Source organism: Rhinolophus sinicus, chromosome 1, assembly GCF_057876585.1.
Source record: "Rhinolophus sinicus isolate RSI-liver-muscle chromosome 1, RSI-T2T, whole genome shotgun sequence".
Taxonomy (NCBI): Eukaryota; Metazoa; Chordata; class Mammalia; order Chiroptera; family Rhinolophidae; genus Rhinolophus; species Rhinolophus sinicus.
This window is the reverse complement of record NC_142501.1, coordinates 139,684,558-139,706,423: the sequence shown is the minus strand read 5'-3', so window position 1 is coordinate 139,706,423 and position 21,866 is coordinate 139,684,558. Positions and strand designations below refer to the sequence as shown.

At 38.7% G+C, this 21,866-nt stretch overlaps 1 protein-coding gene across 7 annotated transcripts in view; it reads right to left on the bottom strand.

Moving 5' to 3' along the window:
• Positions 1–21,866, bottom strand: part of ATP8A1 (ATPase phospholipid transporting 8A1) — a 213,703-nt gene that overhangs the window by 73,971 nt on the left and 117,866 nt on the right. For all 7 annotated transcript variants that reach the window (XM_019754167.3, XM_019754168.3, XM_074324626.2 and 4 more), the window contains 2 exons: positions 12,493–12,631; positions 8,956–9,020 (listed from right to left, as the gene is read on the bottom strand). In XM_019754167.3, coding sequence (XP_019609726.2) covers positions 8,956–9,020; positions 12,493–12,631 — 204 coding nt within the window. The remainder of the gene's footprint in view (positions 1–8,955; positions 9,021–12,492; positions 12,632–21,866) is intronic.

Sequence of the window (21,866 nt, the reverse complement as noted above, 5' to 3'; positions counted from 1 at the left end):
TCCAGTCTCTTCTACTGCCTTCAGTTCAGCCAGGAAGAGACTGCAACTGATTTTTTTTGAAAATAAGCAAATTACAAAATCAACGGTTTGGAGACAGTAACAACCGGGGCTGTGAGAAATTGTTACCCAGAACCACAAAAAGCTAATGTTGGGCCCATTATCTTAATGGTTTGAATTAATTAATGTAGGAAGACATAAGATCGTCGTCCGCTGTATTTTCTCAGCGCACATCCGAAATGCACACCATTGACATTATTTCATATGTACGTTCATTCAATAAAATCTTAGGTTCAATGGTATGAGCAAAACAAAACAAAGGGTCTTGCTTGAATTCCATAAACACAAGACATGCCCACACACCACCCTTTTCCGGAAGGGCATCCCTCTTTCAGCTGCTTGGTAGTTCTGGCAGTGAATGGGAAAGGAGGTAGGGACAAGTTAGAAAATACCTCCCAGAATGCTTCCTTCTGTGAATGAGTCCCTGCTGCCACTGGAGAAGGTATGGCTATTTAAAAACAAAAAGAACAAACAGCTTGGACTTAGAGCAATGTACGCTGAAATCCAGGATCCTGCACTCGCTGGTTATGTGAACTCAAATCTCTATCTGAAATTGAGAAAACACCACCAGCTTCGTAGAAGCAGAGACTAACGTATGCAGATATACCTGGTGGGTTATAGGAAACATAGTGGGTTTCCTAAAAACTGCCAATGTTATGGTTGTGCTGACTCATCAAAAGATATGGGTGGCAGAGATGCAAAAAAAATCACAAGGCATGGCCTGTTCCCCTCAGAAATGTCAACGAATTGTGGGGTGAGTGGCAAGGGGCAGACTGGTTAGAAAGCATTTATCTGTAATTCTAGGTCTCAGGAAGCTTTTGGAAGAGTTCAGATGTTTAGCCAAAACAAGAGATAAAGCATCTTCAGGCATGGGGGAGGAAGAATTTCTTAAAACAGACACCCATTTGAATTTGTGAACCATTTCACTTAGGGGTTTGCACACACGCCAGGTTACTGGATTTTGTTTAAGATAAGCGGACACATTCAGTTCTTACGAGACCAAACAATGGGTATGATGGAACTTTTACAACCGCAGACGTGGGTTTGTGGCAGACACAGTCGTAAATCAGAGGAAAAAAGAACAGATTATTTGTTCATATGTTATTTTCATTTTTTGTAATGTTTACATTTTTTGCTAACCCATTTCTTTCAAATGTAACAAAGTTGGCTTTCTTCACTGAGAGATACTTAGAGTAGGCAGTGTGCCAGATAGTACTTGAACAATAATCTTGCAATGGGACATTATAAAATCCAATTTTTTGCTTCTGATAGGGATTCATTAACACCTTAAGAGTTAAACTAAGATCTTAAAATTTTCAGGCCAAAAAGCTGAAAAACAGCTTTGCTAATTTTGGTCAAAGAAAATTCATGCTACTAAAGAGCCAACGCGAGTAGTGAAAGAAAACTCAGTGTGGTTTGAAACCTGCCTAAACTATTTTTCAAAGCAATACAAAATGTACTGTATTAGACTCATGGGACATATCAAGACAAAACCTGAAGTAGCCCCAATTCTCAGTTTCTCCCTCCTTTTCTGGAGTTAAGTCAGTAACTTGCTTATTCTGGATTTCTTTCAGAGGCCATTCAACAGTGGCTGGTTCCCCAAACAGTGAGGTTTGTCTGCATAATACATTTAAGTAGAACTTAAAAGGGTATAGATGACAACTTCACCATTCATGTCATGAATGTTCTGTAAGTTATAGTTGAAGCTTACATGGTGTTAGAAAATCAAATTCAGCTAGAAAAAATGAGCAGTACTGTAACGTAAAGGCTTTCTTTTACTGTGGTGTTGAAAAACATATATTCTTATGCTTGTTAATATCAAGTGTGGCTAGCAATTCATTTTCTGTAAAATATATCAGTGAGGGGAAACATTTGTATCCATAACCAAACCTAGGCTGGCTTGGGGTCATTGTCTCAAATTAAGCAGAGAAATTTTAGACAGAAGCGTGGCTATTTAAAATCACCTTACAGTATATGGCAACAAGGAACTCTCTCCCTTCCCCCCCCAGGAATAATAATGTTCAAAGAAATAATAATAATGATGATCATGACAATGGTCTACATTTTTTAAGTGCTTACTAAATGTCGGGCATTGTTTCATAGTATTTCAAAGGTATTGCTTTGTTTAATCCTCACAACACCCTTGAGATGAAGGTTATTATTACTCTTGTTTTATAAGAGTTGCTGGCAGCTGAGGCCCAGAAATCTCCATTTGCTTAGGAATCCAATGACTTAGATTCATCCTCCACTAACACTCAGCACTAGAGGTCAAGTTAACCTTCCTAGCTTGGACATAATAGTAGTTACCTACCAATGTTTTCAGGTGTAAATGTGATGGTCCCTGTAAAGTCCTTTGTCTAGTACCTAGTACAAAAATTAAGCACTTCATAAACTTAAGCCAGTGTTTTTCTTATGACTATACGGAATGTAGGGGTGTGGCGTTCCCTTTTCGCAGAAAGTCAGCAAGCTGCATTTTCCTTTGGGATCTGTACACTGCTACCCACGTATCAAGTGCTGACTCCTGCTCAGGCTGAATGTGAATGTCAACAGCAGCAGAGACAATCTAGACAAACTGGGTCCAGATCAGAAGGAGAGGTGGGCAGGGCTTCTCAGGAGTTGAACTTAAGAACACTGGAAGCCTTTGGACTTGGAGTGGAGGAGGTTGATTTCTCCAAGCTCTTTACATGCATGTTTAATCATCAGTCCTGTGGATTCAATAAATACATAGTAAAGGAATTTCCTCTCTGTCTTTTTTTGTTTCCTGGGGAAGCCAGACAGTAGAGAGGAGGAGGAAAAACAGTAAGAATGGATTTAAGATCCAGCCCTACTGCCCAGGACAGCTCCTACAATTCTCCATATAAAAGAAATGCTAGAAGAAGGAGATGACCAGGTTAAGGGTATGTCAGGTAAGACTCAAGAAAGACTGTTTTGGCACCTACAGAGTTAGTGGCTTAAGAAATTATGGTCCCTCCCACCCACCCTAGACTTGGTGGATGAGGGTAGTAAAAGCTTGAGCTATCTCAATGAAACAAGTCTTCAAAATTTCTCTACCTTTTTGAAGAAAGACTATATTGATTAAAAAAAAATAACAATATTTTGTGTTGTCTGAAAGTGTTTCCAGAGATTCAAAGAGTTGGTATGCTATGGGGGATTTGAATAATATAACAACCACAGTCCTTAATATAATATAAACCCAATCATTCCAGAATTGTTTCAGAACGTTTTGAAAGAAGACCCTAAGTAGACACTGGAAGGTAAAAATAGGTCATATATGTGATTCCCTAGTTCCTGGTTCACATTTTTAGATGTTTCTAGTTTTAACAGACTCTAAACAAATTTATTTGAACAAATTACTTTATGACAAACCAAAGATATAAAAGAGATGCTAGAAGAATCCCCTGGATCTAAGTCATTAAGTGGAAGGGGTTTCTGAGAAGTCTGTGGGAGATTTCCAGGGTGGAGTTAGGGAAGAAGTACAATATACCATTTAAGCCACTAATTTGACATTCCTGCCTTTTTAGACCCTTAAGGAAATGCCTTATACCAAGAACATAATCAGAACCCCCCAATAACGGGGTTCAAAGTAGCATGATACGAATTAATCTAACTGATTAATCTAAGTAATCTATTTATTGTAAGTATCTGATTTTGATTAACTTTAGAGGATTTTTAATGACGCATATCCATGAAATTCTTACTTTCTAAATTAAAAAATATACATACATGATCAAGCTTTCTAAGAAACTCCTTTGCTGGCTCTATCAGCACCTGACAGGAGCTTGGTAGGTTACGTTGTGAGCACCCAGCTATGCTCTGGGCATCATACTACCTGTGGGTGCTTCTCTTGCTATGAAAGGAGCTGGGTGGGCAGAGGCAGCAAAGCCAATCAGATTTCCATATTAGATCTGAAGAGCAAGACTTCTACTCTGTTTGCATTTTCAACTGTAGTTTGGTTTTATACGTTTATTTAAAGGTTTGAAAAAATGTTGAACAGTCATTAATTTTTCAAGAAGCATAATCATATTAAAACTCAAAATGAGAAAATTAGAAAGCCAAATGGCATTTTTTTGGGGGGGATGAGCTGGGTTATGGGAAGACAAAGATTTTCATTACCATCACCAGGAGAAAGATTTTTCTACTTGGAAATTTAAGAGCCTCAAATATGATAATTTATTTATACAAGTTCAACATAAAAAAAGATTCAGCTTCAAAATTTTAACAGTATTAGTAATATTAATAACACTTGGGTAGAAAATTTGAACAGTTTATAGGAATATGCACTACTTACGCAAAAGAAGATCTACATTTATAACTTGCTATCTTAGGGAAAAAATTAAAAGATAGGAAAATAATATATCTTTTGTAATAAAAATGATTATACAAAACAACTGGTGGGCTATTGAAATATTATTTTTCTACAAAATTTCATAACATCTTTTTATATGTGTCATGCCCTGTGCTAACCATACCAATCCTGTGCCAAGGGTAACATTATCTTCACTTTATAGATAGCAAAACTGGCTCAAAGAAGTTATCTAATTTCCAGTGTGCCCAGGGTTCCCTGTGCAGGTTAGGGCAGAACGGTGCTCTTAACTACCGTGCTAATTCGAGTACCTTCGTTAAAATTGTCACTTGACAAAACACACACCCACAACTTATTTCCTAAGACATGTCCCTAAGTTTATTATTTAAATGTTAATTATTCTTTGTGCTGATGGAATGATAAGACCATATTTAATTATCATCAGTACAATCTGAACACGGGATGCTTTTCTTTTCCATGGCAATGAAAAAAATAAACAATGATTTACCTACAGGCATTCTGGCACATCTAATGATTTGCCTGAAATCTTAGCCATGGATTTTACGACACAAGATCTGAAGGCGCTATGCAGAGGGATGTTTCCTTTCCTGCTGAGAAGCAATGAGTGCACCATAACCGGTCTGACCCTAACAGCTAGATTTGTAAAGTCACCACTTAACTCCCTGGGAGAAAAACCTCCCACAGAGAGCGGTTCGAGAATGGTTGGTAGTCTAGAGCTGGACCAATTAGTGTTAATCCATTCAGCCACAGTGTGTGCCTGTGGTCTTCCACACAAAACTGTCACTTGACTTGCTAAGGACAAGGCTAGCCGCTTTCCTTTTAAAACATTTGACACGATTGATTACTACCAAATTTAAAACTGATATACAACCTGTTGTTTTATTAAAGGAAGCCCTTACTTTAAAATTACTCAGTGACTCACTTCTCAAATATTTATGGAGTACTTACTAGGTGCTAAGCAATATGCCGGGCAAAAATGGCAACAAAACCAAAATAGACAGACGTGGTCCCTGCTTTCACTGACATTGAGTATTCCATTTACACCCCTATCTATGTTTGCTCCAGTACAAACAGGCAGGGCACAGACCTTTCAGGGTGATTATGACTTTTGCATTACCACCTTGGAAACTTCAAAATAAAAACAAATGCCATTGTCTTAACAATATATGATGCAGTACATTGAATATTTTTGGTATTTCACATTTTTTCCTTTGAGACTACTATTTACATCACTTGATACTTAAATCACGTAAAGAATATGTTTATTCAAGAGTTGGAGAAAAATGATGAGACAGATGAAAACAGAATAAGCAATGTTACCACACTCTCTATTTAGCTGAAAGCCTAACTGCCGATAAAAGGGATCATATGTCAAATCGAGCATGGCTTGCCATGCCTTGGCTTCAATGTCACAGGTCCTACCTCTGATTTCCTTCCAGTGTCAAAAAAACCGTGTACCACATATAACCCATGTTACTAACAAAGGCCTACACATCTACAGGTTTATAGGAATGATTCCACTGAGGGTTTTGCAAAATTATGAACAACTGCAACTCAGTGCTGGAAGCACCCTTGGTGGCTCCTTCTCCAGGGCCCACGTGGGATAGGTCTCCCTACATTTCTCTCACACCACATCTCGGGCCCTGGTGCCCCCATTTCCTCTTACCGCACTCCTATTCCTAGTCCCTTGCCTGCACCCCATGCCTTCCTACCCTCCCGAATTTGCTTATGTACAATCGGTCCTACAACCTTACCTCTTTGAAGAGGCTCATGAAGTTGCTCCTCTTGCCTCTGAGGGCAAATTCTCAAACCTGGCACAGTCTTCCTCCCTTGACGTGAGATTACGTTTCCAATTTTAACTCCGTGTGTCATTTCTTTACAGACACCTTATAAATACTGGGTCACCATTAAGAAAGAATTAGATAGCTTCATATATATTATTACAGAAAATTGCTAAGATACATGAAATGAGAAAAGCAAAGTACAAAGTAGTGTGGGCTGGATGCTGCCATTTGTGTTTAACAACACAGGATGTGAGCATAGACATACACATATATCCTGTAGATAAGGCAGAATATCTCTGGATGAACATAGAAGAAGCTACAACTAGTGGTTGTCCGTAGGGAAGTACACCGGGTAGCTTGGGTAAAGGCTCGTATACTTTTTACCGTCTGTACTTTTCTCTTTTTATAACTTGAATGTTACACTATGTGCTTATATTTATTCAAACAAAAAAATACTTGAAAAAATTATAACCTTGTGTTCAAGTTCAATGGTTCTCTTTCATGCCCCGAATATGCCTTGAACTTACTTGCAATAACTTTCTGCTCCAGGTAACCCCCATCCCCCCAATTACTCACCTATACATAACCTAAGGGCACTTTATAAATACCCCTCTAAACACTATGATCACAGCAAAGACCTGCTTTGTTTACGTATCTTTTTGCATTGTTACTCAGATGCATCTTACTTCCCTTATTATTTGTACGCTTTGGGAGGGCTGGGCTGTCCTAGTCAAAAACTTTCACAACACAGTAACTTGGATATAATAAACCAAAACTAATACATATGAGGGGTGGAGAGCAGAGACAACTCTAAGTTCTAAGGGGGTAGAGTGCACAACCTTTTGTTTAGTGGTGTGTTCTCAGTGCCTAGCTGGGGGCCTACTGAATAAATAAAATAAAAATGAAAGTTTTCCAACTGCAGGCTGGCTTTTGTTGGTTTGTGCTTCTAGGATTAAAACTTGGTTCACAGGGCCTGCCCGGTGGCTCAGGCGGTTAGAGCTCCATGCTCCTAACTCCGAAGGCTGCCGGTTCGATTCCCACATGGGCCAGTGGGCTCTCAACCACAAGGTTGCCAGTTTAACTCCCACAAGGGATGGTGGGCTGTGCCCCCTGCAACTAGCAACGGCAACTGGACCTGGAGCTGAGCTGCGCCCTCCACAACTAAGACTGAAAGAACAACAACTTGAAGCTGAACGGCACCTTCCACAACTGAGATTGAAAGGACAACTTGACTTGGAAAAAAGGCCTGGAAGTACACACTGTTCCCCAATAAAGTCCTGTTCCCCTTCCCCAATAAAATCTTTAAAGAAAAAAAACAAACAAACTTGGTTCACAAAAAGTACTTCTCCAGTATGTAAAGGTGTAAGCAACTTTCATGGTTGCAAAATCATGTCTTATTCCTTGCTACAAGTTGCTCAAAGATTTCACGAGAAAGGGAAAGGCATCACAGGATGGTTTTGAGGACAAATTATGAAGAGATCATCATTTCAATTTAAAAATCGGAAGTCAAATACTTCTTACACAGGATTTCTGTTCTCTACCTGACTTCTAAACCTTTGCCTCTTTATTGTCTCTTCTGCATATTTAGCTTCTCGGCTTCACCAACATCCCTAATTATCAGATTTTCTTTGCTCTGCTCTTTGTGTCACAATGACTATTTCAGGCACTTGTATAATCACCTCTCCTCTTCTGTCTTCCACCTTAAATTACAAATAGTCACCTTTACTTTAAAAGATTTACAGGTCATCTGACCTACATATGTTTTTGTTAACTTTTACTTTACACTGTACACCTAACAAATCTTTCCCCCTTTTCCAAATATAAATTCAAGTGATCACAGCCATGACAAAAAGATATCCTAGGAACTTATATTTCAGCCCAGAAGCTAGAACATTTGAAAAACCCCACAACTTTCCTATTAGGAATGGTTATTTTGTGTTGTTCAATAGCTTCCACAGGTTTTTTAAAAAGAAGCAAGAATATCTGTGAATCTCTTTCTGTTTCGTTGAGGATCTGAAATACAGTATGGTGAATATAATCAATAATGTTGTAAAGATTATGTAGGGTGTCAGATGGGTACTGGACTTATCAGGGAGATCACTTCATAGATTATATAAATGCCTGACCACTGCATTGTACACCTGAAACTAATACAAAATAATATTGAATGTCAACTATAATTAAATATGTATATATACCTATATACACATACATATATATGTATATACATACATACACACACATATATTTATAGTCATGGGATGTAAAGTACAGCATAGGGAATATAGTCAATGGTATTGTAATAACTATGTATGGTGTTAGATGTGTACTAGGCTTATTGCAGTTATCACTTTGTGAGGTGTGTAAATGTCTAACCATTATGCTGTTTTGTACACCTGAAACTAATTATACAATTAAATTTTAAAAAAAGAAAGAAAAAGCAAAATATATATTATCATTGGGAAATAAAGCAGAACATTAAATGCTTAATATAGAAAATACCCTGATAGATACAAACAAGTTGTAATCACTCAGTAACCACTTGACATAATGCAGCTATTTTGTCTCACAACTTTAAGCAATTTCTTTTAGTTGTCACAGACACGAAACTGGAATTGGTTTATATCAATGTGGTTTACAACAGTGTACATTATGTTACAGAACAACAGTAGTAAGGCATCTTTTAACCTCAGAAAGATAAAATACTTTCACAACTATCTGAATATAAGACAGAATACTGCAAGCTGATTAAGTGGTGAAAGGATCTTTTAAAAAGACCATTTTACTTACATCAAGAGAGCCTTCATTTATAACAATCATTCCCATGTTCTTCCTCAGAAGTTTGCAGGAGTGTCCTATGTCCAAACAGAGTAAATTAATTGATGTGATTAATTTCTCTAGAGAGATGAAGTGGAGATGTTAAAGTAATAATACTATAAAAATATCTAAGTTTTATTTTTAATCTATTTTATTAGATAAAATTGTATCTGTTTTATTAGGAAGATGCTGGTCAGATCTTTTTCAGGTTTGCAGGAAGTTTAAAAAGAAATGGTCTTGCTTCCTATAGGAGGCATGTGATACAAGGACAGGACCTGGTGTGTTGCGGCTATCTTGATAAGCAAATGTGGAAAGAGCCTGTAGTAACGCTCCTCAACGTCCTGAAAACTAATAAATGTGGATGGAAATCCCTCATGATGATCAACATGAAGAGCAGAAGATGGGCCGATGGTTGTTTCCTGGGTGCAGGAGGGTTGTCTGGCTGTCAGTCAGACCGCTGATCTCACCACCATCTCCCTGCCCTGGAACTGCCATCACATCCTCTAGTTTCCTCCCTTCTCTTGCTTTGCTGTACTTGAGGCAAAACAAAATCACTGGCTGGTTAAACCAACTCTACTTACTCTGAATCTGTTTGCCTACAGCTGGATGCGGCTGGAGAAAAACAGGCAACACTGATGACTGGTCTCATATTTAATACCACCGTGTTTCCCCGAAAATAAGGCCTAGCCGGACAATCAGCTCTAATGCATCTTTTGGAACAAAAATAAGTAATATAAGACCCGTAATATAATTATATTATATTATACCCAGTATTGTATTACATTATTATATTATATAAGACCTGGCATGATATTATATTATATTGTATTATATACCCTGTCTTATATTATATAAGACTGGGGCTTACATGATAGTAAAATAAGACCAGGTCTTATTTAATTTTTGCTCCAAAAGACGCATTAGAGGAGCTGATTGTCCGGCTAGGTCTTATTTTCGGGGAAACAGGGCATCTATACTCAGGCCCTCTGTGATCTCATTCCTTCCCATCTTTAAATTCCTAAATGTTGACCATTCTGGAACTCATATCTCCTGCTAAGACCTCTTTCCTGAACTCCAGACTCTCACATGCCAGCGCCTGCTTAGTACCAGCATACACTAAGCTATACAATTGGCATCTCACACCTAACACAGCCAAAGACAGCTACCTGACCTCCCCCCACAAAGCCTGCTCCTCCTTTCGCCTTCCTAATTTTGGTTAATGGCAACTCTATCCTCTAATCACTACGGCTAAAAATCCTTGGAGTTACCCGATTTATTTCTTTCTCTCACAATCTACATCTAATCTATCAGTCATTCCTGCTGGTTCTTCTTTTAAATTATATCCAGAACCCAACCATTTCTCACCACCTCCATTGTTACCACCTGGGTCCAAGCCACCAAGTTTCACCTGGATTCACGTAACAGCCTCTTCATCGGTCCTCCTGCTTCCACACTTGCTTCCCTCTGAGTCCATTCTCAGTCTAGCAGCCAAACTGATTGTTTTCACAAGAAAGTCAGATCATGTCTTTCCCCTGTTCAGAACTGTCCAATGGTCTCCCATCTCACTCAGAGGAAACGCAAAGCCGGACAATGACCTAGGAGGCCCCAACAAACCTGGGCTGTTATGCGGCTGACCTCTCTTCTTACTCTTCCCTTTTGCATTTCTGCTCTTTTTCTGCAGAAGACAGCTTCCCCTACCCATCCAAGTGACAAACTCCCTCTCCTAAGTGGTTCCTCAAATGGTACCTGCTCAGTGAGGTCTTCCTGACTTCCTGATTTAAAACTCAATCCGTCTGTGCAATGCCATAATTCCCTTTCCTGCTTTTTCTTTATAGCAATTATTGCATCTAATATACTGTGTGTGTTACTTTATGGTCTGTTCCTTAGGTCCAGGAGGGTAGAGATGTTGCTTTTGTTCCCTGCTCTTCACTGGCACCATAGGTACCATAACCGTTTGCTGAATGAACGAATCTCACCTACTTTTTTTTAGGAACAAGACTCTAAAAGATAAATGTGACCAGGAACCATCACCGTACTCTTCTTTTTGGAGGACCTTTCATAATGGCTTTATATCCTGAGCTATTTTTTTAGGATTTCTTATGCTCCTCACATGTCACTCTTTACCACCATGTATTCTCCCTCTGCCTGTAGTCATGTGTTACCAGAGTTGTGTTTTGCAGGTCTGCCAATTCGCATGCATTCTGTATTATTGTACATCTTTACATTTTGTCTCTAACACCACTGATAACACATATGGTCAAAATCAGCAACCTGTGTGGCTTACACATTTAAACATTTAGGGTTTTTTAAAAATTAATTTTCCTCTATTAACATCAGTTCACTACACATTTGTAGCAGTTTTATATACACAGAATACTGTGATTACTAACACTTCTAAAAGGAATATTAGCTAAATGTTTTTAGACAGATGATACTTAATAATGACTTTCTAAAAATGTGGTTTCATGCTGTGAACAGATGAGAAAAATCTGAAATAGGTTATTCAACTTTGGGAGAGTTTTGCATGTAATTCATTATCATTAATATCCAGAGGTTGAGTCCATATCAGTGTTTATAGTGCTCAGGAAACCTACTATTACTGAATTTGGGGAAAAAAAGGAGTGACGTTTTCTTGCATAGTACTGGTACTATAGGCCTTTAACACCAAATACTAACTTTTTTCTCAGTAAGACCTTGCTTACGCACTGAATTGTTCCCCCCACCCCCATTCACATGTTTAAGCCCTAACACACAATGTGACTGTATTTCAAGGTAGGGCCTTTAAGAAGTTAAAGTGTGGCTATGAAGGTGTAGCCCTGATCTAACAGGACTGGTGTCAATTATAGGAGAGGAAGTGACAGCAAGAATGCACACCCAGAGGACAGGCCACGTAAGGACACTGCGAAGGTAGCCATCTGCAAGCCAGGAAGAGAGGCCTCAGGAGAAACCAAACTTACTGACACTTTGATCTTGGATTTCCAGCCTCCAAAACTGTGAGAAAATATTCCTGTTGTTTAAGCCATCTAATCTGTGGTATTCTGTTATGGCAGACTGAGCTAACATAACCTCTTTCCAAAAAATTGGAATGAACTGTAGAATGAATAGAAACTGTCAACCTTCTTATTACTTCCTCTCTCAGAAGTAACTTTGGCCACATAAACACGTGTTAATACACAGCCTGCCATAATCCCAATCTCTAGACTTTCAGAGACAACTGTAGAAATGTTATCTACATGTGCCAGTTGTGGATGGTATGTAGGGGTAGGCAGAGATACCAAGGGGAGAAGGGGTATTACGTGGTTGCAAGTGCAAACGTTTGGCTGTGTATATAACCATTGCAATTTTAAAGGGGCACTGAGGTCATAAATAGATATATAAGCCCAATAATACAAATATGGAAATATTGCAATACCAAATCTTTCAAATATTAAAATATATTAAATTTATCTTCTAAAATGCATCAACCTGTTACAAAGCATCACAATTTAAAGTCTAAATTAGGTGAATTACCAATGTTAATGGCAGTTTCTTGCTTGTCCCCTGTAAGGATCCAGATTTTGATGTCTGCTTTCATTAGAGTTTCAATGGTTTCAGGCACTTGATCTTGTAATCTATCCTCAATGGCTGTAGCTCCAAGTAGCTGAAGGTTCTGGGGAAAACAAATGGCAAACATGTTAAGAAGAAAACCAGTTTAGATTCTTTAAGAACAAAAAATTGAAGTGTGCATATGCTTTTAAAACAAAGATTAATGGTAAATCGTGGACTGTGGTGTAAATTACAACTATCCCATTGACTTTCACTCTTCAGGATCCCTGACTTTCATTCAGTACCTTTGGCATGAGACTGAGGCTACCCATCTTACCTTACTCCTCTCTAAGGTAAGAAACTGACTCTAAAAACAACAACAACAACAACACTGTAGAAATGGGTAATAAGAAATCAGTTTAAAAGAAGCTAAGAAAAAGAAACAAAATACTATGGTAGATCCCCACAGTGAAGTAGCAATCTTGCTGACCTATTTGAAAAAGAATAAGGATATATGCTGACACTGTTAAATTGCAATTTGATGTAGTGTCAGGAAATGTACACACACGATACACACAATTAGAAATGATGAACAATAAAGTGATAGCATTAGTCTCTATAAAAAAAGAACAGGTTGAGTGTTTTTCAAACTGCTTCACATTTGCATAGTAGAAGGTCCGAGTCCATTAACCATCTCTTCTCATTAAACAGCATGTTTCATACAAGACTGACCACAACCAACATAATATGCTTTGTGGAAAGCTGTTCTACTCTCTCACAAACAAGAATGGCTTCTACTCTCATCTTCCGAATTAGAGGAAAACAGAGAATAATCTCTTGGCTGTTAGGGACACAGGTAATGGTGTTCTTGGTCCTGAATACATAGTGATGCAGGGATGGACTAGGATTAAAATCTTTCTTTCCATCATGTGACCAGGCATTTTCACTAGCGGGGCACCCTTTCCAACAGCGCTCTCTCTGCAAGCCACAATCAATTGACTCAGTCGTACCCCATTTTCCCATACTCTAGACTCCAGCATGATTCACGTCAGCATTTATCCTTCTTCTCAACCTTACTCTCCTTTCTTGCCTTCATTTTTCATTTACAATATAAGACAAAGACAGAATAGATACAAAGGAAACTAAGTGCTAAGGATAATGCCCAGGTTGGTAATAACAGAGAAAGTGTTCCATTTCCTATTTTCCCCTAATGCTAAGTTCTATTATATTTACTCATCACCAAAATGGAAGTCTAAAAGTAGTCCCAAATCTTGGTAGGCATGGAAAATAACGTTGACTATATATAAGAGTGAATGCATGTGTGTGCAGTTTATGAGTATATTAATGAGGAATGCTGTGGGCTATATAGAAAAATTTGACATACAATGGCTTAACTAAAGATGCAGCTTTCCTTACATAAGTTGTATTGAAGTAGGTAGCTGTGGGTATTAGATTGATGAGTCAACCATATCTCAACTCATTCTCCAGATCTCTCTCAGTGTCTCAAGGTGGCTGTTAGCTAGAATGTCAACAACCCCAGAGAAGACAAAAAGGGGGTAATACTAACAGTATCTGTCTCTTATTTTAAAAGCAAAAGTTTTTAAAAGTCCTCAGCATATTTCCAGATATGGCCAACTGGCCAGACTATCTTACATGGCCAACCCTGTTAGTCTTTAGCTTTTCCAGCCTTCATAGCGGAGGTGGCAGGCAGAAGGGGGATGGGACTGGTGTTAAATTGGCCCCCCAACAGTCTTTGCAACATGCTGACATATAGATGGGCTTGCATATGCACTCGTGTATGTCCATGTGTGTATGTGTGTACATAGGTGTATAAATACATACACACACACACACACACACACACCCCTCCTATTGCTTTGCCATGGGAAACTCGGCTCATGCTCATCCTGTAAGGCCAAACTCAATACTTAACTGCTTCTTTGAAGCTTTCCTTTACATCTTAAAACAAGTGTTCCCCTCTGCTGTGCTGATAGAACTTTGCTCTTGCTTTTTGCAAATCTCAGTTTGTCACATTAAGATTAGCTGTTTAAATGTATGGCTCTGGTAGTTTTGTTCAAGAGCAGGGACCATGTCTTGTTCATCTTTATATCAGCATCTTTGCTGAGTGAATGACCAAAAAACTGAATTCCAAAACCCAAATTTTATTAAGAATTGCTGCATACCAGCCCATTTTCTTTTCATTAGATTCCAAATAACTTATACAGCTATTAGAAGCACTTGATTCAGGACTTCTCAGTACATAAAATATGAGACAGGAAGGCAAATTTCATTCTTTAAGAAGACAATATTATTTTATTACCTTTAGTGGGGAGCAGATTTGAAATCTATTAAAACTTGATGAATAATTACCATCAAGAAGTTCCAGAATGAAAAGGAAGAACAAACATCAACTACGCCAACATCACAGTTGTTGTATTTCAAGGTTTAGACAATGATTTTATCAATTCTTTCAGCGCTTTTAGGGCATTTGCAGCTAGGTCATCCTGGCCTACAAGCCAGCGAATATCAGGATATAGCTGTGTTTCAATATTAGTCTACAGAAGGCAGGATAAGATTTTAAAATGATCATCGGACTACATGGGTAATACAAGCTCTCAAAATTTTCTAAACCAAAAAATTGTATTTGTAATATGTTTCATAAAACCTTGGGGTAGATAATGTGAGTGCCAAGGTGTGGCTACGTGCATTATAAATATATAACCAAGTATATTTGTACATTTCCTAGCTCTACTCTAAGGGGATAAATGAGCTCAGCAAGTACATAGGTATACATTACCATGCACAAATCTAATAAAAATAAAATGACTGCATACGCTGAGAAAAGTTACAAGGAAGGTTAACGTGGTATGTGTTGGTGGCTATGATAACAGGAATTTCTAAATAGGGTAATAAAACATTTCTGAACATTCAGCAAAACTGCAATGGGTCCACTTTGATCCCTGCAAAGGAAATGCTGTGTTCCAAAGCCTGTTAATTTCCCCTGTATCCTAAAGCTCCCCAGTACAGCACTGACTAATTTTAGTGGAAGGTTCTGCAGCCTCCTTTCCTTTGGCGCTGGTGTCATTTATTGTGAGATTAGGATCTTGAGTGATAGGCTGTTCTGCCTCTGGAAATTAATATCTTTAGCTACATAATGATCATTAGAAAAAAAGATGTGAACTTTGCATGCTTTTCCTGATCATAACACAAGAGTATTTAGGCCATAATCAATTTCATCCCAAACACGTATTACCTTACACAGATGGCCACTAATGGGCACTATGGGAATTACATATTCAACAAGTGTTGAAACATGATAAAATTCCCATGGCATTTATGGAATTAAAAAAGAAAAAAAAAAAACACCAAACACTAATTTTACTTTCAAAATGTCCCTATGCCAAAAGTTATAAAGATTTCAAGTTGATGACTCTTTGACACAATATAGATTTAGTTATCACTGAAAAATCATGAAATAATATTTATTCACTTAGTAAAGCCCTCAATAATCTTATTTTCTTTTTCACGTGTTGATAATGTATGTGGAGTTCTAAAAACGGCATATAAATGCAAAATTTATACCCTAGTGAAGATAAAAAGCTTCACACAGAGTATTTAAAAACTGTATGGCAAAATGTATTATGACAGATTTAGATATTATGTTTTTTCCCAACACATGTATATTTTGCTAAATAACAGAACCTCAAAATGACCTATTTCCATATTAGCAAATATTTTGTTAGTGCTTAGGTTCTGTATTTTAAAAAAGTTTGTGATATGTTCCTAAAAGTATAATAATCAAACTCATATCAACTTAGGCTTCATATTGCAACATGGACTATTTGGTAGAAGTCTCTTTAAAGACAACGTAATATCGTAAGCAAAGTTTTACCATTGGAATAAATATAAATAAAATACTAGTAGTAATTGGTAACCTTTACTTCACCATGAAATAAGATTGTGACTAGGAATATGAAGAAATAGTTCCTTAACAGAGAAAATGTACGAGATGCTGGCGGCTAAGTGCTTTATATGTATTAATTCAGTTAATAGCTTCGGGGAGATTGAGTAAATTATCTAAGGTCAAACAAAGGTACAGCTGAGCTATGAGGGTAAAAACAAAACCTGCAAAACCAATATGCAGCCAAAGGCAGCAAGCAAATGGGAAGTAAAACAGATACAATGAAAGTTAAGAATTTTATCAAATTATCAGGTTTTTAAACACGTCTCTGTTCGTCAGTCTTTAGTAATATTTTCTTGCTATGGAATGGGTTTCAGCCTTGCCCTGAGCCACACCTACTGGGTGTACCTATTTCTGTTTCCATGTGCAGGCCCCAGTCACATCTGGGACCTGGCTCCAGCCACGCAAGCCTGCATTCATTCATTCACAAATGTACACGCAGGTAGAGCTAGGCGAGATGGGATACAACAGCGAGTGCCTTCCTTTATGGAATTTATACTTCAGATGCATTAGAGATTCTCTGGATGGGGGAGACACCTCCCCACCCCCGCTGTGTCTTCTGATAGTATTCCCTTGCCTTTTACAGGTAATGTTTCTCCTAGACCCTGCCTGTCTGGCTGTCATCAAGCCCCAAGTCATTAGCCCTGGGGCCAGGAATCTAGAGTGGTGGTTTTCTGAGTCACCCGAAGGGTTTATTACACACAGATCACTGGGCCCTACACCCAGAACTTCTCACTGAGCAGGTCTGAGGTGAGGCCTGGAGGTGGTGCAACAGTGACGGTGCCACTGGCTTGAGGACTAACTAGGAAAACTGGCATCTACAGCAAGGTGGACAATTTTGTTCCATAAAGGGACAAGTGGTGACTATTTTAGTTTGAGGGCCAGTCGCTGCTGCAACTACATAATTCTGTCATTTAACACGAACGTAGCCAAAGACAATTTGTCAACAGATGGAGAGAGAGAGCGATGCTCCAGTAAAACTTCATTTACAAAGACAGGCAGCGGGTGGCCTTGCCCGTGTGGAGTTTGCACAGCCCCGATGCAGAATTCTTGGGAGGAGCCCAGCCCTGCACTGGGCTCCGTCCTGGCCCATTGCTCTGCATATGTCCTTGTCCAAGCTCTAACCTTGTTTCTTAGCCTGGTCTTAGACCTTCTGGCCCCCATTCTCTCTCCTCTCCTGGCGATCCTAAACTATGGCCAAAGCCTTTTTTCCTGGAATATAAGATTACTGCCAGAGAGAAACAGTGCTCTTCCCAAATAATCACATTACTGTATGTTACAAACTATCTTAAAAGTAAACACAAATTTTTCTGTGCGTACAAAGGATAAACACAGGAAAGAGGTATCTTCTTAGTCTGGGTGGTTCAAAAACCCCATCCAACATGAGTTAACACTTGACCTTAAATCCTAAACAGAGAGTTCGTCAAGCAATGGGGAGGGATGGGGAAAGGAATTCCAAACAGAAAAAATCACATGTACAAAGGCAGAGGTATGCAAAAGCATACTGTATTTGAGAAGTTGCCATCTAGTCAATATGGAAACAATAATTGAAGTGAGGTGTGGCGGGGATTTAAAAAACACTGCTTTGATAGGTATTACTAGGGATGAAACCGGATCAATCATTTCAAACTTTTTGTGAGTAGTATATTAGGAAAAAGGAGGCAGGGAAAGCTGGCAGGGAATGGAAACGGAAGGGTCTGCGCGTTTTGCTGAGGATCTCAGTGCAAAGGGCACCTGGGGGAGACTCTTAGAGGGGAGGGGTAGAATCCGATTTAGGTTTCATCAAGTTCACTGGTGGCGATGGGGATGGCTTAGCAGAAAGGAGGCCAAGACCAGGTAAGAGGCTCTTGTCGCCATCGTCCCCCTCTTTACCTTTAAAGTACAGTAACCCTGGAATACGGATGTGCTGGTGGCTGTGAGATCCCCAGTCATTCTTTGAGAGCACTGGGTCTCAAAGGTTGCCGGGCTCCTCTCTGTTCTCCATTCCACTCTTGTGTTTTTTCTTCTCAACCACATAACAGTGGGGTTTTATTTAAAAGAAGAGAATCTCATCCCTCTTTCCTTTCAGTGTATGCTGGGCTACAGTCCACTCAGACTAAGGCCATTCAATCGCTGGAGTGGCTCATTGGCCTGATTCTGGAGAACGCAATCGGTTAATTTTTTCAAGGCCAAGGAGTAGGTTTTAACTTGGTGCTTTCTGAACCACAGAAATCATATTTGAACTCTCACACAGCCCAGGGTTCACCAAATAAGGCCAGAATTCACACACCCAGCTGAAAAGAATCAGAACTTCAGCGGCGACTGGGTGTAGCCTGCAAAAACAACACATCCATCTTATCTGAATGAGAAGACAGCAATACCCAGTGTGGAAAGTCTACCACGAAACGTTTCTAATAAGAAATCTATCAGGCCAGAAGGGAGAAGCATGGGATTAGAGTGCTAGCAACATCTTAAATACTTTGAATGAGACGATTTTAGAGATGAATTGAGGGAAAATCATGAAACCCGTATTTCCACCTTCGTTTCAAAGGAAAACACAGTACATTCCATTCCACAGGACGCACAGAGGCTGCCTTGTTCATTAAGTGGACCTGCTCTGAACACGCCGATGCCTCCTAACCCCAAGTGCCGATCTAGTGATTACACAACTACATACACACTTGGTTACGTTTTACTTTTCACGTCTGCAACATTTTACACACATTCTCTCTTTCTTCTAAACCCTTCTGGCAGAATAACATGGAATTAAAAGAACTGGGATTTGAATCACAACTCTACCCACCACTGGATCTATGTCCTTCAGCAAGCAACTTAACTTACCTAAGGATATCTACATCAGCAAGGTAAGGCCAATAATATGGATTTAACAGGGTTGTTCTGAGGATGAAATTAGATCAGTCCTCTCAAACTTTTTTATTTTTGGGTGTGTGTGTGTAATATGTCAGCAAAAAATGGTGAGTACTCTCCTTTGACATTGTGATGTTTTTGTATAATGTATTTGTTCTGGTAATATCAATAAATTATGTACACTGCAAAATGCAAAAACAGGAATTATGAAAAAGATCAAACATAAGTAGAAACAGAAGTTATAACATCTTCTTGCTTAGATCATCTTCTTGCCCGTAGATGATCGTGTGTACCCCACTTTAGAGGCCCCCTGAACTAAACAATCAGGGTAAAGAGCAGAGGACGTGGAGCTTAGTAAATGTTCAAAAAGTGGCAGGTCTTCTTAGTAGATGAGCTGACAGACGTGCAAATGTGCTTAAGCAAACAGTAAAATAGGAAACTACTGGAATTTTAAACCACCAAATCACCAGCACATCATGCAAATTTTTATCTAGTACATTTCACTTTTTAGTACAAATGAAAGTGATATTTGCAGCTACTAAGAATAGAAGTGGTAGTTTTATCTGAAAAAGCATTCCACTCTAATACAGAAGTTACTATGAACTTGGCAGTCATAAATGTTCAAGAAAAGTCCTGTTTTCCATTAAGTTTTATATTTCTTTAGGAATCCTCTAAACCACTCATTGCCACATGTTGCAAAGGACGCTAAACTGTTGTACTTAGTCACACTGAGTGTAATGGTTGACCTATATTACACCACATCAAGGCAGTCTTTAAAAAAATCCCAGAAATGTCAACCATATTTTGGGGAGGAATAAAGGAAATAACGTAAAAATCATCACTAGCACAACTGTCTGATCTTCTTAGCTTTATTTCAGTTCCCAGGGCACTGAGCCCTACCTGAAATTGTATTTTTCAGTTTACACGTTTACTGCTTATCTCCCACCATTAAAACAAAGACAGCGATTTTTCTATCCTTTCCCTTGCTGTACCCCAGAACCCAGAACAGAGCCTGCCATGTGTTCAGGCATTTGTTTCTGAATCTTTTCAACCATGTGCTTCTCACATTCACATATTAAATAACTTGGGAGATAGGTGTTTTTTTTTAAATGATTGAGTCTAAATTTCTAAAGAATGCAATCTTTAAAATTATTAGCCCCTTTTCTAACATATTCTTGGTGACAACACACTGATATCAGCATCCTCAACGTGCAGACAGCAGGAACTATGTTAGTAACAGGGGTGAGACTTTCATTAAACAAAACCTACAAAGTAAATGTAGCTTCTGAATTTATTTGCTTGAATCATTCATTCATGTGTCAAATATTTATTCAGCTATTCACATAGGCCGGACAGGCAGGCACTGGAGACATGGCCATGAATACCATCAAAAGAGTCCCTGCCCTCATGCAGCTTCAGTGCAGCAGAAGATATACATTAATCATAAATTATAAAATGTGTGTAAAACACAACATTGGTATCTGATTTAAAGGAGAGCTAGATGGTACCCAAAATACAGCCTTCTGATGACAGACATACCTCGGAGATACGGTGGGTTTGGGTCCAAACCACAATAAAGTGAATACCACAAAGAATAAAGCGAGTCACATGAATTATTTGGTTTCCTAGGGCATGTAAAACTTATGTTTATGCTATTCTGTAGTCTATTAAGTGTGCAGTAGCATGTCTAAGAAAATAATGCACATACTTTAAATAAAAATACGTTACTGCTAAAAAATGCTAGACATCATCTGTGTCTTTAGCGAGTTACTACTTTTTTTGCTGGTGGAGGGTCTTGCCTCAATGGTGACGGCTGCTAAGAGATCAGGTTGGTGGTGGGTGAAGGTTACAATGGCTGTGGCAATTTGTTACAAGAAGACAGCAATGAAGTTTGTGGAATCGATCGATCCTTTGTTTCACTTGAATACTTTAAGGCCACTGTCAGGTTAGTAATTGGCCTAATTTCAATATTGTTGCTTCTCAGGGCATAGGAGGCCCAAGGAGAAGGGGAGAGACCGGGAACAGCTGGTTGATGGAGCAGTCAGAAAACCCACAACATCTACCGATTAAGATCGCGGTCTTCCATGGGAGCACTTCCTGGTACCTCCAAACAATTACAATGGTAACATCAAAGATCACTGACAACAGACCACAAAACAAACATAATAATGAAAAAGTTTGAAAGATTTCAAGAATTACCGAAATGTGACACAGATACAGAAAGTGAGCAAATGCCATTGGAAAAATGGTGCCGATAGACTTGCTCAATGCAGGATTGCCACAAATCTTCAAGTTGTAAAAAAACACACGAAAAAACCCCCAAAACCCACAATATCTGCGAAGCATAATAAAGGGAAACACGAAAAATGAGGTATGCCTGTGCTCTGAAGCTCAGAAACGATCCTCTCTGTCCCATAATCTATGAAAAAACCTTTATCAGGTAAAAGTATTGGATAACTTTTGCATTAAAAACAAAACACCATATTTTGCAATTCATGCCTCATAACAAGAGACAAAGAAAAGAACAATTTTATCATTAAGAAATACTGCT